Below are 17,500 nucleotides of genomic sequence, written 5' to 3'. Positions count from 1 at the left end.
GTTCAGTACAGCAGCCTCAAAGGAGGGTAAAGTTACAAGGTGGGTGTTTAATGGACGTCCCAGGCTGTCGGCAAGATCAATCTAAGGCTGAGTGCCCCTGCTCTAGACCAGAGGGCAGCTTCTGTTGACATTTTTAGTGTGTTCCCGACTCATGCTTAGTTTTATTCCTTGGTTGTGATAAGTTTGATTGGTCCACAGTGGTATCTAATATTCTAATGTTTTCTTGTCTTATTTACCATGTTGTTTATGGATCACTCATGCTGTTAACTTGTACTTCTTGTTGGACCTCCTAGGTGGTGCTCTCAAGCCAACTGATATTGACCAACTGTGGGTTCATGTCATGTGTGCCTGGTATCAGCCTAAAGTCTCCTTTCCTGTTGACGAGACAATGGAGCCAGCTGTGGGCATATTGAGCATCCCTTCTGAGTACTTTAAGAAGGTTAGGATTTTTATCTAGTACTCTTTGCAAGGTTGCCTAATGGGTAATTATTGTATGTGCTTCTGTGTTCAATCATCTTACTCTTTGTTTAACTCTTGTGTTTTTGTTAACTCCAGACATGTATCATATGCAAGCAGATGCATGGGGCCTGCACCCAGTGCTACAAGTGTTCTACTTATTATCATGCAACATGTGCATCAAGAGCTGGATATCGCATGGAGGTAGACTGCTTTTGCCACCTCTTTGTAGAGGAAATTGTCATCATAATATGTTTGCATATCCATTTTCTTTAATTTAACCTTCACTCTCTTTTCTTATATGAAAACAGAATGCATATTATTGGCTATATAATGATTGTCTGAAAGATTATGTTTGAGCATATGCCACTTACCAGCCTGATATTGTTTGCTTCTGTGTAGTATTGCTGTGGATTAGCAAGTTTTTTCCACCAACTTTTACATTTAAGCTATGTTGTGGCAAAAATTCCCTTGTGCCAATTTTTTTTGTGTCGTTGCTCAAATAATTCCATTTGAGCTAATCCTAAAGTTTTTAAGCATGCTGTCTTTAAAGCATAACTTGATACAACTGTTTAAACTGTGCATCATTTGACGCAAACATTTTCTGGCGTTTGTTCCTTTATTAACCGATTTTAAACATAAAGATTAAAATTGTACTTTTCCTGTACTCTTGCAGTTGCAATACTCTGAGAGAAATGGTAGGAAGGTGACTAAAATGGTCTCCTACTGTGCGTTTCACAGGTAATAATTCTATCACTTGATTTTTCCTTTTTGGTTAAGTTAAACTCATGAATGGTTATCTAGAAGAACAATTTTAAGCTGGCTTAACGATCATTATATATACTTCCTTTTGTGTAATCTTTTGGGGTTGATTTTAGTACCAATCAAACCTATTTTAAGAAAACAATGGCAAATATGGTCCATGGAACTGGCATGATTTTGGAACAATGTCATTTGCAGAAGTGAAAATGTAACCTGAGGCATAAATTATCACCAGTAAATGTTACTAATACATGTTATTCTTTCTTGTCCACTTCAGTACTCCTGACCCAGATAATGTGTTGATAGTGAAGACACCAGATGGAGTGTTCTCCACCAAATTTTTGCTCCAAAACAATGAGAAACAATCTCCTGCAAGACTAGCTAAGAGTGAAAATCACCAGGAGGTTTTTCCTGCTGAAGTTTCTGATTGCCCAGCTGCAAGGTGCCTACCTTATGAAATCTTGAAAAACAAGGTATTTTCTAATTATCTTGGTTTTCTGCATCCACCCTGGACATTACCTTGTGATAATTTTCGTTTCTAGTTCATTTATACAATTATACTCAATATATACATTGACCTTTTTTTCATCCTTCCTGTATAATTTTTTTGCCTGTTGTGTGCGCGTGTTCGTGTGTGTTGATTCTGAAAATTGCAGCAGCACTGTTTTGCGTGACATACTGTTATGCCCAACTTAGGTTAATGTTAAATGCAAGTGATGTTAACAGACCTGTGTAGTTTTAATTTCTGTTGTTTTGTCAGCAAGTCCTTGGTACTAAATTATCTGTGTTTTCCAGAAACAACAAGGAGAGGCAGTTGCCCATCGAATAATGGGACCCCGACACCACTCTCAAGATTTGATTGAGGCTTTGAACACATACATGGTAAGTGCCTGGTCCTGACCATCACCATCTTTTTTTAAGCAACATTTGAATGCTAGAAACATTTAGGCATCTTATTCCCTTGTCAGCAGGACCAGAAGGGCGACCGACCTTTTGCTACGTTCAAAGAAAGGCTTCAATATTTACAGGTTTACTTTCTGAATGATCCTGGTTCTTAAAAGGCTATATGAGCAAACCAATAAACATATGTTTGACTATTTCAGAGAACTGAAAATAAGAGGGTCTCTTGTGGTCGATCTGGAGTACATGGATGGGGGCTCTTTGCTGTTAGGAAAATTCAAGAGGGGCAAATGGTAATCACTGCAGACTATATTTTTTTCTTCAACAGTGCTCATACTAACTACATTATCAAGCACATGCACTGACATACCATATTAATCTGGTCACAAAGCATAATTTAACAGCCCAATGTAGCATTTATGGCAGCAATTTGATTAAATGTGCACTGTCTAATACAGCAGATAACTTTTGTTACTTGCTTGATCTCCAATTAGTGAATATACTTGGTTGCATTGACTGATCTCCAGTTAATGAATATAATTGGTTGCAATGCTTGATCTCCAATTTGTAGATGTAATTGGTTTGTTGTGCATAATTTATAGGCACATACATGTTAAATCAGCAGCATGAACATTTTTAGTACATTTTCTGTCTCACACTAGAGTTCAAAATTTTACCATGAAAATGCTTATGCCTATGTTATCGAAGCACTTAAATACATCCCATTTGTGAGGAATCTGTTCTTAATTTGTCAGCTAACCAAACTTGTGCCAGGTGATCGAATATCGTGGGGACCAAGTCAGACGTAGTGTTGCTGATTTGAGGGAAGCACGATATCACAAGGAAAATAAAGACTGCTACGTGAGTTATCCTTTTTGTACTGTTTTAATTGGTTCCCTACTTTCAACTTGAACGGTTTAACTGGTGTAACTAATCGCCGTCATGCAATCTTTTCTTGATGACAATTCGATTAAGTGTAGAACCACATAAAAACTGTAGCTTTGTTGTTCTGACGTGCTGAATTGTTTTTTTGCGTCTTGTGCTGCTGCAGCTGTTCAAAATAAGTGAAGATGTTGTGATTGATGCTACGGAGAGAGGAAACATCGCCCGCATAATTAACCACTCGGTAAACCTTGATCATGCTCTCTGACACCTGCATCTTCTTGAATCCATGAAATGGTTAACTAATATAGTCATTGCGTTTGCAGTGCATGCCTAACTGCTACGCGAGGATCGTGAGCGTCGGCGACAACAAGAGCCAGATAATTCTGATTGCCAGAAGAGATGTCTCAGCCGGAGAAGAATTGACGTACTGCTTCATAACCCTGTCCTCTTCTGTCTGGTTTACACACGGAAAAAAAGACAATTTAATCGCGTTGAGAGTGTATACAACAATCTGCAATCATTTGATGTTCTGATCCTCTCTATTTTCCCCTGTCATCCACAGGTATGACTACAAATTTGACCCGGACGAGTCGGAGGATCGCAAGGTTCCCTGCCTGTGTAAAGCCCCTAACTGCCGTGGATACATGAACTGAAATTTCTGACAAGGACTAACCAACCCCAATTACAGTGGCGAAGCGCCACACACATTCATCCAGATTCTTTCATCGTCTTGTGCATGGCCGCCAGCATGCAACCAGCTTAGCTTGTGTTTTTTTAGTCACAGGATTTTGCTAGCTAGCGAGGTAGGGCTTTACCAGGCTAGGCAAGAAAAAGAAGCATAAACTGGCGTCCACAGCCAGGCATTGTAAATTCTTCATTGCTGCAATAAATTGATGATTTCTCTTGTGAACAAAAGAAAAGAAAAGAAAAGAAAAGAAAAGGAATCCAAAAGGAAAGAAGATGTCCAATTGTGTTGATGCAATATATATTTCGTGTGACGTCTCAGATGCTGAGGAGAGCTTAATTATGTTGTGTTACTGCTGCTGTTCCTTGGTGTACGCGCTGTTTCTGGTTTCAGAAGATAGGATGCGTGTGGTGCTGCTTCCGCCCCCGCGGCATGCCTTCGTCCCGGAGATGGGGCCACTATCCTTCGGTGGCCAGAATGTCAGCGACCCGTCCGCCTCCCCCGCGGGTCGACTCGAAGCAGCGTGAACCGTAGCGTCTCTGCTCCGCCAGTACCGCCTCCCACGCCCGCCGCCGCGCCGTGGTCCACGGCGCTCGCCATTGCTCGCTTGCCACGACGAGGCAGTCGGTCGGTGGTCGAGGAGAGAGGATTTTAAAAAGCGGGCGAGGAAGATGCACTTACTCGTCGTGCCCACATGCTGCTGCTTCCCCACCACTTCGTCCGCGCCGCAACCACCATCGCTCCCGCGGCAGCTGTCTCGCAGCCTCGGCCACTCCGCGTCGCCGCGCTTCGGCCTCCCCTTCCGCCGGGCCGCGGTGCCCCCCGCCATGCGCCGCCGCGGGCGACGGAGGGCGGCGGCCCCTCCTCCGGCCGCCGCCGCATCAGAGGCCTCCAGCGACTCCCCTGGCCCTCCAGGAGGCGAGGACAAGGTGATTATGGTCTTTTGTGCCGCGCCGTGGCCTTTTGGGCGTGGTCTTCTCTGCTCTGCTCCGCTTTGAGCTTAGTACACTTAGTATGGTTTTACAGTTCCTACTTTTCCGTTCTGGCTTCTGAGCTTTAGGTCTGTGTTGCAACTGGCTTCTACTAGTTTAATAATAGCTTTAGCGTCCTGCCGCATTGCTAGATTTTGCTAGATCATGCAGGGGTTCGCAGTTCAGCGGGCGGATTCAGAGCGACAGGGCCGTACTGCAATTCACAAACCAATCATAAGATCACAGTCTGCATTGTTTAGTCGTGCACAAGCAAAGTGCCAGTTTGTCTGCTTTGCTATCGTGATGTCGCTGCAATGCGCTTCAGTGAGGTTGATTTTGCATGGCCAAACATCATAAGATTATAGGATCGTTATTCTAAAAATGCAGTTCCAGTTTTTGCACAGGGTCCGCATTGCGCTATTAGCCGCAGTTCCTTTTAGGGAAAGGAGTTCAGTCTTAACTTCTGTTTATTATTATTTTTGTTTCGCCTAATGCTGTGCTGCGGTTACTAGCCGTAGATCTGCTTTGACCCGACATCCATTGTTCAACTACATGCCATGTCGTTGCAGCGAATGGCATTTTGGGCGCTGTGCGTGTCACTCTGCAAATGCTGGTGCCTCTTGTGCTGGTTTGTTGTTTGCTGCGTTGCTAATGGATGCATATTTCCTTCATCTCATGCTGATAGAGAGCTGGTACAGACCTCAAAACGCTAGCTAGAAGATTTTGGAAAGTCGCCGCCCCTTACTGGTGGTCAGAGGACAAGGTCCAAGCAAGGCTTCAGCTTGCTGGTGTATTTGCTCTCACGTTGGCGACTACAGGGATTAGTGTTGGATTCAACTTTCTGGGTCGTGATTTCTACAACGCCCTTGCCGGTATGTTTCATCTTTTGTTAAAACTGTTAAGAACTGGTAGCTTGAATGTTAGTGTTCTGAATAAACATACACACACATAATTGCCACTTTGCCAGTGCACGTGATTAAGATTAGAGGGTAGGAGAGGGAGCGATTAACAGTTTTCTGTTCCACATAAAAATTGAGTGATACTAAAGATGACATACCTCGGTTTAATCTTTTGCAATATAAAAAGTAGATAAGAAATTATGTTTCAGCCTTCTGTATGGGCGTAACTTCTTTTTTTCCGATAAAGGGCGTTTTTATTATCTCAAATGTAGCATCAAGCGATAGGGCGTAACTGAAGGTCTCACTTCATATAATTCAAAGTGAATGTACTCATAACTGAAGGTGTCACTTCATATAATTCAAAGTGAATGTACTTCATCTTATCTTTTTACTTGCTAACACATATTTAGTGGTGTCTCTTTCAAGACAAGGACCAGGAACAATTTACCAAGCAACTGCTGTACTACTTGGGAGGTTTCGCTGTAGGAGTTCCGGTGAGCATATTGCTGCCCTTTTGTAGGTATTGCTCTTCAAGCTGCTATTTGTAGCAACTAGACATGAAAACTGATAGTATCAGATGATGCTATCTTATGAGTAATCTTTTCTCCATTAGTGCACTGTCCTGTTTAACAATCAATGACTAGTATTTACAGAGGGAACATAACTGTGGTTTCCTGTGTTAAGTATCAGTGGTTTGTATATCATGATAGGTATCCTTTCCAGGGTTGTCTAGATCCACGATGTTCATATTTTCTAGTTGTTTCAGAGGCTGTAGCTAAATTTATTGTTGATGTTTTACCTAAAATCTACCTGGTTATCTCTTCCATTTAGCAAAAGGTCCCCAACTCCCGGAAAAAGTAATACACAATTGAACATTTGATCTTTGCACTAGAGGACTAAAGCTGCAAGGATCTTACTCTTGCTCCTGGTTCCCAGAAGTGTCTGGAATTGCTATGCTCCTATTAGCATTCATCATTAGGAGCTGTATTCGTTACGTTGCTTCTCATGTTGCAGATTCAGCAATTAGTGTACCTCTTAATCTTATGTTCTGATTTGCAACCTCCTGCTTGCACTGCTATACAGTTCTTTGTCTTGAGGGACTATGCAAGAGAAACCCTCTCTTTAAGATGGCGATCTTGGATGACGAGTTATTACATGAAGCGCTACTTTAAGAACAGAACATTCTACAAGATTCAGTCTCAATCACTAATAGACAATCCAGACCAGCGGATCAATGATGACCTAAGTGCATTCACTGGAACTGCGCTTGCGTTTTCCCTGACACTTCTCAATGCTGTCGTGGATTTGGTATCATTCAGCAATATCCTTTATGGGATCTATCCACCATTATTCATTGTTCTTATTGTTTATTCTCTTGGAGGGACCGCTATTAGTGTCTTCCTTGGTAAGGTAAGGCTTTTACCAGCATTATTTATCTATAACTTGAATCAAAATAGATATAATTGTTCACATTCTTTCGTTATTCATATAACTAATAGTTTGCCATGCTTGTGTTGACAGAGTTTGGTCAACTTGAACTTCATGCAAGAAAAGAAAGAAGCGGATTTCCGTTACGGGCTTGTCCGTGTTAGAGAAAACGCTGAATCAATTGCTTTTTACGGTGGTGAGGAAAATGAACTGCAACTTCTGTTGGATCGGTTCAGGAGGGCTTACGAAAACCTAAGTGTAAGCATTGCTTGTATAGCCTGTTTATCACCTTATATTCCCATTTGTTTTGCTCCACTTTCCTTGTTAGTTCCGAGTTCTGACATTATGAAAGCTGCCATTGGGTCATTTATCAGTAGGTAAGCCTGCTAAGCAGTGGGTGGAGTAGAGCTGCAAGCTTGCAATAAACCAGAAGCACCCACAAGTTTTTCTTCTAGCACTCATTTATATTTTGCAAAAGAATATTAGGATATTTGGATGAGTTTCTCAAATAATCCTCAATCGCTTATTTATAACACATTTCACCAGAAAGCAAAACACCCATGGTTTCTAGACCAAACTTTGCCTGTCCTTGATAATCCTGTAAATTGCTACTCATATTAGTGAGTCATGTTATGTAGTTTGAAAACATTGAGATACCAGATATGCTAATATTATGATATCCTAAAAGATTGTCAACTATGATGATAACTGTGGCAGGTGAAATAATTATTACTTTTCTAGAACACATCGCAAAGAGTATATATTTTTGCATTGGAAGAAACGCCGAGAAGGCGCAAAAGATACAACACCACAGGTGATAATGACCCAAAACACGACCAAGAGCCTAACAACCAACTATGAAAACTGCAGCCTGAAGCTGCCACAAAACTACACAAAAGAGCCTGAGCCAATATTCTGACAAGGAATGCGGTAGGTGGTTGCGCGTGCCATTGGCTTCTTAGTGCCAACTAACTTCCAGATCTTTGTTGTAGTCGGGCTGTGCATTGTCAAGGACACATGATTTGCGGTGTTGCCACAATCTCCTCAGCATCAGCAAGATCGGCGAGCGAAATAAAATGTCATGATAGCTAGAAAAGCATGTTGAATGTCTACAAATTTATTTCTCTCTGGATGTGGTATTACATAGGTTGCATTTCACATTAATATGCTTCTTTATATGTTTAAAGTAAATTATTAATACTGCTTTTCTTATCATGCTGTAATAAACTGTTGGTATTACATTGCAGTCATAAGCTTCTCCTGCCACTAGACTAAATATATTTCACCCAGTAACCAGGTCTATTTTTGTAGTTGTCTTTGTTCGGGGGTTGTTTGTGCAGAAGTACGGGGCCAGGTGCCCTTCCAGTGCTTTCTTAGGTGTGTCTACATGATTTGATGTAAATGGAACACGTATACTTCTAAAAAAGGTTTCCAAATTTAGATGATTTCCGGGTCCCAAAACAAACTCATGCTTATGCATTTATACTGTCGTGAGGGAATGCACCATGCCACCACCACTCTTGAAAACAGGCACTCTGTGTCAGCTTCGCTCTCTCTATACTTTTATGTTCAACTAGAAACTCATGATGCAATTTATATTTGCGAATAATCCGATGTTTGATTTTTTGTTATCCTTGTAGGAATTACTGATAGCATCCCGGAATCTGGAGTTCTTCACCAATGGTTACCGATATTTAATTCAAATCCTGCCAGCTGCAGTTGTTGCTCCAATGTTCTTTGCAGGAAAAATCGAGTTTGGAGTAATAAACCAATCGGTGTCTGCTTTCAATCACATCCTCAGTGATTTTTCTCTCATTGTTTTCCAGTTTCAGTCAATTAGTGCATTCTCAGCTGTCATTGATCGTTTAGGTAACACCTCCCTCCCTCCCTCCCTCTCTGCTACAGTACTTGCTAAGGTGCCTAGGTTAACCTAATTGAACTTTAAACCACAGGTGAATTTGATGATCTATTGGGTGAAAATGAGTCTTCTCTATCACCCCAACGTGATAGCATTGATGGGATCAACATCTCTTTCAAGAGCGGCAGTCCTTCTGTTCTTAGTTCTAATGGATCACAAATGCAATCTGAGCCAGGCATAGTTCTAGAGATTTGTGATTTGACATTGTTAACACCTAGGGGTGGAAATATTCTTATCACTGACTTCAGTATGGAATTAAAAGACAAGGACCACCTACTGGTATTTCATGTCTTATATCTGGTTGTACAATCAGTAACATAAATAATACTGGTGACATCAGACTGATGTGGTGTTCTCATTATTACTTTTAGGTGATGGGACCCAGCGGCTGCGGGAAGACCTCATTGCTCCGTGCTTTGGCTGGCCTTTGGACTAGTGGCACTGGGAATATCATATACCATGCCAGAGATTCTAGGCAGCTTCAGACAGCAAATTTAGGTTCTAATGAGCCATCCAACATAAAGCCGGAGGGTGAAGAACTATTGCAAAGTTCCAAGCAGAGAAGAGATAATGGCATATTTTTTGTCCCACAAAGACCATATATGGTTTTGGGTACTCTTCGTCAGCAATTGCTCTATCCTACATGGACTGCAGATACGCATCAGTCACCAACTAATGACGCTCAGACAAAAGGTAATTTGTTTCACGGGGAGGTATTAATTGCAAATTACCATGTATAGGTGCAGACTACATCAGTTTGGACGTTGAGTCAAATGGAAATTGTGCACGAACTGTATAATGGTAATCCTAAAAGTAACTAATACATGAAAGATCAAGGAAAAGGTGAAAACATAATTGCTCATATGATCACACCAATCTTTGTTTTGTTTCTCCCAACATGAATTTGTTTCGAACAAGAGTACCTATGGACATACCTAATATACAGTAATTATAGCATAGAGTTTTTATTTTTGTTGAATGGTCAAATATTTATTCATTTGTTTCGAGTCTTTGGCAGTGATAACGTACCGTTTATTTTACTTTAGCGAAGTCAGGAGGGGAGCCCCCCGGCTAAAGTTTCAGTAAAATCAGAAACCAGAAAAGTACATAGTGAGTTACAGAATACCAAAACTAAAATCCCAGCTAGAGAGAGATGAAAACAAAACATGAATACATCAAGGAAACTTTCTTCTAGTCCGGTCAGTCGTCAGTCCAGCCGAACGCAATGTTTCTTGCTTACAGAAGTTGCATCAGAGCAGATAATTCATCAGTGTCCCATTAGCCATTCCTGATCTTAAGCAGCAACATGAAGGTTTGGTCTGAGAGCATGAGAAAAGAGGACAGGGAAATGCAAGTATCGTGGGATATTATTAGTCCATGTACCTGTAACACCTTGGTCCAGTTTGCCTCATGTGTGTTGTAGGAGTTCGATATATCCAACATGCAGAGTTTAGACGATTTCAAAGTCTTTAGACAGCACAGAAACACAACAGCACCATGCCTAGTAACTCCAGGTTAACCATTTTGAGTCGAGCGGGGATGCAAGTCCAAGTGAGTTACAGTATGCATCTGTGATCCATTGCATGTGGCGTTGGTTTTAGCAAATTTGGAGGTGTTACAATTTATGCCTAAATGAGAAGTATTATGGTGTTTAAACTAACATACTTCACAAAATATCTAGGCATTTGGAAAAAGTTCAAGGAGTAATACCACGGGATAGTTCTGAAATTTAGCATGTTCATTTCAGTGTTAAGACAATGTAGATTAATACCATCTAACAGAAGTAAAGGGCAGCCCGGTGCATGTAGCTCCCGCTTGCGCAGGGTCCGGGGAAGGGTCCAACCATCTAACAGAAGTAAAATGCAAAAATCGTAGTGGTTATTTGTAATTTCCTTCTGATCTTGTAGGAGTACTACAGTTGTTTGAATTTTGTTGTTAGATGCGGAACAAACGTATGATTATTTTCTGATTCTGAAACATTCATGTGCGACTGACCTAAAGTTGTGCTATTTTTTATGAATACCAGCTCCTCTTTCCTTTCTGTCTGAAGTCTCCACGTCAGATGGGTTGGGTGCCAAGCCTGAGATGCCCTCAACTGATGAACTGATCAGAGTACTTGAGGTTGTTAGGCTGGGCTACATATTGCCACGTTTCAATGGCATTGATTCTGTCCATGATTGGGCCAGTGTTCTTTCGCTAGGGGAGCAGCAGCGTCTTGCATTCGCTCGGTTATTACTCGCAAAACCAACTCTGGTCCTACTGGACGAGTCCACAAGTGCACTAGATGACATAAACGAGGTAACAATCTATATAAGCTGTTGTCACTCTTACGAGCTGCTTTGTACCATGAATTGTCAAAAAAGGCCAATTCTGGAATTATCACCTATAGATCTACTGAATTGCACAAATAGGTATACCTTGAGGCCGTTTTAACTATTTCTCCCCTGGCACAGGTTCATCTATACAGTCAGATTGAAGCTGCAGGGATCACATATATAAGTGTCGGTCACCGGAGAACACTTCACAGGTTCCACAACAAGGTTTTGTACATTTCAAAGTCTGATTTGACAACTGGCAGCCCTCGTAACTGGGAGCTAAAGCCCACAGATCAGAAATCAATTGAAGAATCATCCCCATTCACATCATAAGAACTTCAGCATGCGAACCAGTTTAGGCCCCTTTCTCAATTTTCTTATCCCACATTTAACCCGCTATGGTAAATATTGATTCCCTACCAAGGATCCCATGGCCACAAGTTCGTCGTTACAACTTACAAACTGAAGCTGGAATGTTGACGAGGTTAATCTTACAGCTGGACTGGCAAAATTGTGGCAGTGCTACTAACCAACCTGTTAGCAGGATACACTTTAGGACCTGGAAAAATCTCACCTTTTTGTTTATGTTTATGCTTTGATAGTTTAGAATGAACTATAGCATATGTTTATGTATGGTTGATATTGCACTGCTGTTACCAAAACATTTTCATTTTTATCTGAGTTTTCTCTGCTGATTTATTTCACGCTTGACAGTTGTAATTTTTGTTTCATTGTTGGTTTATCTTGTTGTTCTGCTATCTATGTTCTAGCAACTGTAAGGAATCTCAGCTCTATAGAGTGGTTTAGATCACGAGGAACAGTTTTGAGTATTGATGTTCAGCAACTGTCGCGTGACAAAATCTTCTGGTGAAGACTGATACCATTTTCTCTTTCTTGTATTCTCCTAGGAAGGGAAATTCACCAATAGCCAATAGCAACTGGTCTGTGTGTTTTCTCAGTGCAGATCCTGGTCCGGCCTAAAGTGCGAGTTCTGAGTTTCGTATGGATCATAAGTTTTTCCTTTTTTCTTTTGAGCGTGTATGGATCATAAGCTATGTTGAAACCAATGCCACCGTCCTGTACAATATGTAGACCATTTATTGCTACCTTTTTTTTTTTTTGCGGGGTGACGTACGCACAACTGGCTAGTATAATCTTGATATTATAGTTCCACATACATATCACCCATGTGTTTGTGCATGTAAGTATTCTAGAAATCCCGTAGATGTATACTTGCCATAATATGTAAAAAATCGTAACAACTATCTTAACAAGTTTAGTGTGCATAATAAGACATAAAATTTCTTAATCACAAAAGATGTATACATACTTTTCCTAATTCTTTTCATGCACATATGGCCATACATTTGTTTTTTTTTTGTGAGCACACATATTTGAATTTTTTTACATCTTTTTCTTGAGATTTTTTACAAATATCTTAACATGTTTTAATTTTTTCCTTAATCACAAAAATTGACGAATATGCCATACCGCTTAAAGAGCAGCACTGAAAATGCTAAAATGAATCCAAGAAAATGTGACCACCTATGCCAAGTCTAAGACTTGACCCATGTGGGCAGGTTTCACCACACGGAACCTAGTCATCTGAGTTATGATATTCTACGTTTTGTAGATAGTTTTTGAAAATGCAAACTATATAAGCAGTAGGTGTACATAACTTTTGAAATATGTGCACACAATTTAAAGTATGCATTACAATTGAAGGAATTTAACATAAGAAATTCACACGTTTTAAACAAGGATTTAAAGTTGCAGAAGTGCAAAGCGAAGTAAGATTGGTGGTAGCAAAGGTAATGTACTCGAGCAGGCCCCTTATGCGTTATGAACAGTAGCTTACACATAATTTTACTAATATGTGCTCTCAGCTGCTTCCAACAACACAAATGATAAATAGGTTTTTTTTGCAAGGTTGAATGATATTGAATGTATTTCTTTATGAAAGGTATATGTGAGTTGTTTCTACAATAACCTTTTACATAATGTTTAGAGCACTTTTTTTGCGAAAAGGCCAAAATCCATTTATTAAAGCAGACCAATCCTTACAAGGTCATCCTTACATAAACTAAAAATTACACACAGGTCCTTGGGGAAATTGATACCCGTCTTCCTCTTGCACTCGCCAAAGGCGTGCTGTGAACGAAGCTCGATGCCGTCTCTGGACCTTCGTTGTTGACACCGCGTTGAGACCAATCAAAGCCGGAAGGCGTGGATGACATTGATTTGAAAAACAGATCGCCATCCCAGATAATAAGGCGGCGAAAAGGGCTAGATGATCCTCCTAGATTCGGCTAGACAGATGCAGAGAGACCTAATCTCAGATGCTCCCTAACGAATGTCGAAGTTGGCCAAACATCGTCGGTTGGAGGAGCCATAGGACCAAGACACGAAGCGCCACAATGCACTCACTCTGCTAAAAGCATAACATGAAGACATAACCAGATCCACCACTCCAAAAGAGTAGTAACATACAATTTGCCGCCCTCCTTTACTTCGTTGTCGAGACCCCCGCTGACGAGGCGGACCAGGAGTCAAGAAAACCTTTTATTCTTAATCTGCATGGTGCCACCATCACCACCGCAGTGCCTACATCGGAGCAGCCGGTGGAGGAGGAGTGGATCTATGGCCTTGCTGGCAGGGAGCGGTGATGGCTATCTAGGGCCTTGGGAGAGGGAGAACAGGAAAGTAACGTTTAGACTACACAAAGCTTTGATCTACAAGAAGAAACATGAAAAAAATAGATATTTGTATTCTAGGTTCTTGAGTAGCCCTCTTCCTCGGCCGCAATCGTGCCTCATGAACAATGTTTGTTATCTGCTTCCAACAATATAAATGATAGATACATGTGTTTTCACAACCATTGAATCATATTTGAATGTCTTTCCTTGTTAAAGGAACACGCGAGATGCAAGTTGTTGCTACAAGAACGTTTTACAAAGATAAGAAAACAAATGCAAAATGATGTCTTTATTCGCGGTTCTAGAGTATTGAGATCGTGTCTTGGATTCAACAAATAGTACTTGTTTATTCTTATTCTTCATTATGTTGGCTTATTTCAGAACAAATGATTACACAAAACTACTTGTGCTAAACACAAAATAGAAAGCCGTAGAAATAACCTGTTACATTTCTTAAGACGTGAAAACAATATTGGGACCAGAAGAGATAGCCGTCTTGTAAGAAAATTACTTCCGGTAGAGAGGAGGTGGGGTGGCAAATGAACAACCACAAGCACCCAATAATACATTTCTACAAAGTATAAAGACAGTTCACACATATACATTACAAATACAGCGACGCTACCCGCACGACAATTTCCATCTGATTTCCGTACGATCTCCCGGCTGGCCCGTTGGATCCCAACATCTTTTCAATCTGTGTGGTTCAGAAGTACGTAGCATGCACGAGCATCGGACCAAAAATGTCGCACGCATAGTTATTATCTCGAACATTACAAATGCTTTCTCCATTTCGCCCTGTATAATCAAACCACCCATACGATCGACTTCATCCTCACCACCATCATCATCATCGTCATATCCTGTGGTCACATATACTACTAGTATCGTACTACAAGGAGCTGGTGATCATGATCACATCCTCCTCCCGCCGGTTCCGGTCTCCCTCTGGCAGTTGAAGTAGACGGCGGCGACGGGCAGGCCGAGGTTGTAGAGCTCGGCAAAGTCGCGGGTGCTGAAGTTCTGCCGCCACCCCGGCGCGTACACCGTCTGGCGGCCCAGCTGCTGGAAGAGCAGGAACACCAGCCGGTGGATCCCGAGCACCGGCCGCGGGCCCTCGTAGCACACCACCTCGGTCCCTGGACATGCATCCGTACGAAAAGTTCCATTAGATTTAGAGCCCAGAGCGACGCTGAGTTCTGTATAATAAAGTGGTGAGACGTGAGATCAGTTTTCTTCTCCTGTACCGAAAGATACTCCTGTCGTCCCCGGGATGTCGGTGACCAGCCTGCATCGGTAGATCACATTAATATTGGTTCAGCACTTAATTACAAAAAAGCACTCCCTCCGTAAAGAAATATAATAAAATAATGATCTAAACGTTTTTATATTTCTTTACAGATGGAGCAGATGGGTAGTCTTCAGTGAAATTGATGATTAAGTTTGTGCAGGAGATTCTGGTCTCAGGAAACCTCTGCAGTTTGGACCTTTGGGGTGACCCTTTTAGGCTATGAGTAGGCCATCCAGGTATTTGCGAATTGGTTGTCAAGCAGCCCCAGCATGGGCATGTAAAGAGGGATACAAATTTGGCGCCCCCTGCCTCAATATAAGTGCAAAGCAAACATTGCCTTCCATGCCGGTGTTCTAGATTTTTATATCGCGTCACAGGAATTAAGTAATTGATGGTGTTAAAATAAATATTTCTCGCCGAAGCCAATTTTTGTGCTGCACAAGTTTTATTTGAAAAATAAAAACTGAATAAAGCATGAGATATGCATTTATTGGCATGTTGCACTATATATTAGTTTTTTTAGATGATGACTCTTTTTTTTTCTTCCACTTATGCATTGTTTCCTGATCACACCACGAAAATACTATTGCATAAGAGATAACATTAATGTCCTCAACCGATTCTTTATTTTGTTTGGCTTAATGTTGTAAGACCTTGTGAGAATTTTTCTTCTCTTCTAAAACTTGCAAAAGCGAAGCAATTATTTTGTAGCCTTGTACGGTATATATAGTTCAAACTCAAAACAATGAATAAGGACCCCCCCCTCCCCTCCCCTTAAATCTTTAGCTAAATATATGTAGGATACATCTTATCAAAGGATATAGTTTTTTTATTAAAAATATACATTTCATTACAAGTCTAGTTAATAATGTGCGAACTAGAGCATATAATTTAATGCAAACTCATAAAATGTCATTCTTGTTCTATTAGTAACGGACTGATGAGACATATCATCTTCCCATAGAACAAAAAACAATTTGCTACCTCTAGCAATCCTAACCTTTCATTTTTCCTTAAATTTATGCTTTTCGCTTGCTTTACTTCACTAGAAGTTCTAGTTAACTTAGCATTGATTTTTTTAATCCCATTTATGGTGTAATTACCTTTGTTCTAGTTTAATTGTTGCATATGCCTATTTTATGTTTAACATAAGCTAATATAAACCCATAATGTGATAACCCTAATTAGCAAAGATATAATTGTCCCGGTTATTCCGGTTTGATTCTAATTGTACAATGCAAACAAGTTTCCTATTTCATACGCCCTCCATCCATATTACTCCCCCCGTTCCTTGATGTAAGGTGTATAGATTTTTGAGAAAAAGTCCGAAAGTATAAGGTGTATTGCATTGCACCACTCGTTTGGATATATTTTTTAGGAATTTGATTACAGTTCCTTATATCGGGCAAGCTCCTCTATTTCCTCATGTCAATTAGTCAAGTTTAATCTTGCCCAAAACTTGTGAAATTTTCCCTCCACACGGGTTTTTAAATTTTTGTGCCAAAAACTATACACCCTATATCTAGGAATGGAGGGAGTAGTACTTTTAGCTTTATACTAAACCAGTGACAACTAATATGGAACAGAGGGAGCAGTAATTTGGTATATCTTGAATTTTCGTACTTTTAGCTTTAGTTTAATACCTTTGTGCATTAGAATAGCTGTATGTGTGTGTGTGTGTGTGTGTGTGTGTGCTGCAAATGTTGGTGTTTCTTTCTTTATAATTTTTCCTTCTCCTAAGTACATGCGCCCCCCATGCATGGGCCGAGATAACATGCTTTCTTTTCCATATATAGGACTATATAAGATAATTTCGAAGTTACTAACTGGTGAGATGATTTAAAAACATAGTGGAACTCTTTTATAGGCACATTAGTTGCTTAATTGTATTATTGTGCGTCTAAATGCGTATTCCCCTAAACTATGTATGCCAATCTATTATCATATACACATAACTCAATAAGAATCTAATCTTATTTAGCCACTCCGCGCATAAAATCAAGAAGAAGCCATTCCTTCTCGTTTATTTACTTTTATCTTTGGTTTTGGAATCCGCTAGGGCCCTAGCATGTACTTGGAGGTCGGGTGCACAAGAAGTCAAGAATTTGATTGAACTCACCCATGCCTCCACCACACCACGTGAGAGAGTGAGCTATCGTTTTATCCCTGATTAATCCCATCGAATGATCGGAGGCCTTTTTGGCGGAAAGATCCTATTTGGCCCCGTCAACTGTATACAAATATCTGCCTGAGGCAATAAATCTGAATTTAGATTGGATATATGGTAGTATAGG

The 17,500-nt window shown here is 40.6% G+C and overlaps 2 protein-coding genes and 1 pseudogene across 2 annotated transcripts in view; 2 read left to right on the top strand and 1 right to left on the bottom strand.

The window, feature by feature from the left end:
* Positions 1–3,959, top strand: part of LOC119267577 — a 9,084-nt pseudogene extending 5,125 nt beyond the window's left edge.
* A 125-nt stretch (positions 3,960–4,084) lies between these two features.
* LOC119267578 (ABC transporter D family member 2, chloroplastic-like) lies at positions 4,085–11,927 on the top strand. The gene is made up of 10 exons (XM_037548992.1): positions 4,085–4,617; positions 5,345–5,531; positions 5,985–6,052; positions 6,642–6,968; positions 7,080–7,244; positions 8,627–8,855; positions 8,939–9,183; positions 9,276–9,597; positions 10,931–11,202; positions 11,358–11,927. Exons 1-10 carry the CDS (start codon positions 4,360–4,362, stop codon positions 11,550–11,552), a joined length of 2,268 nt encoding a protein of 755 aa, XP_037404889.1. The 5' UTR covers positions 4,085–4,359; the 3' UTR covers positions 11,553–11,927.
* A 2,421-nt stretch (positions 11,928–14,348) lies between these two features.
* LOC119267576 (protein HEADING DATE 3A-like) overlaps positions 14,349–17,500 on the bottom strand; it is a 4,183-nt gene continuing 1,031 nt past the window's right edge. Inside the window, exons 3-4 of the mRNA XM_037548991.1 lie at positions 15,163–15,203; positions 14,349–15,054 (exon numbers count right to left, since the gene is read on the bottom strand). Coding sequence (XP_037404888.1) covers positions 14,831–15,054; positions 15,163–15,203 — 265 coding nt within the window. The 3' untranslated portion in view covers positions 14,349–14,830. The remainder of the gene's footprint in view (positions 15,055–15,162; positions 15,204–17,500) is intronic.

The sequence above is a fragment of the Triticum dicoccoides genome, chromosome 3A (genome assembly GCF_002162155.2).
Source record: "Triticum dicoccoides isolate Atlit2015 ecotype Zavitan chromosome 3A, WEW_v2.0, whole genome shotgun sequence".
Taxonomy (NCBI): domain Eukaryota; kingdom Viridiplantae; phylum Streptophyta; class Magnoliopsida; order Poales; family Poaceae; genus Triticum; species Triticum dicoccoides.
This window is presented reverse-complemented; position numbering and strand designations above follow the sequence as displayed.

Excerpts from the sequence above, each read along its gene's own strand:
- LOC119267578 (XM_037548992.1), top strand. The coding sequence starts at position 4,360 with ATGCACTTACTCGTCGTGCCCACATGCTGCTGCTTCCCCACCACTTCG. Across the intron at positions 6,969-7,079 it reads TTAGTGTCTTCCTTGGTAAG|AGTTTGGTCAACTTGAACTT; the intron begins GTAAGGCTTTTA and ends TTGTGTTGACAG. Across the intron at positions 11,203-11,357 it reads CACTAGATGACATAAACGAG|GTTCATCTATACAGTCAGAT; the intron begins GTAACAATCTAT and ends CCCCTGGCACAG.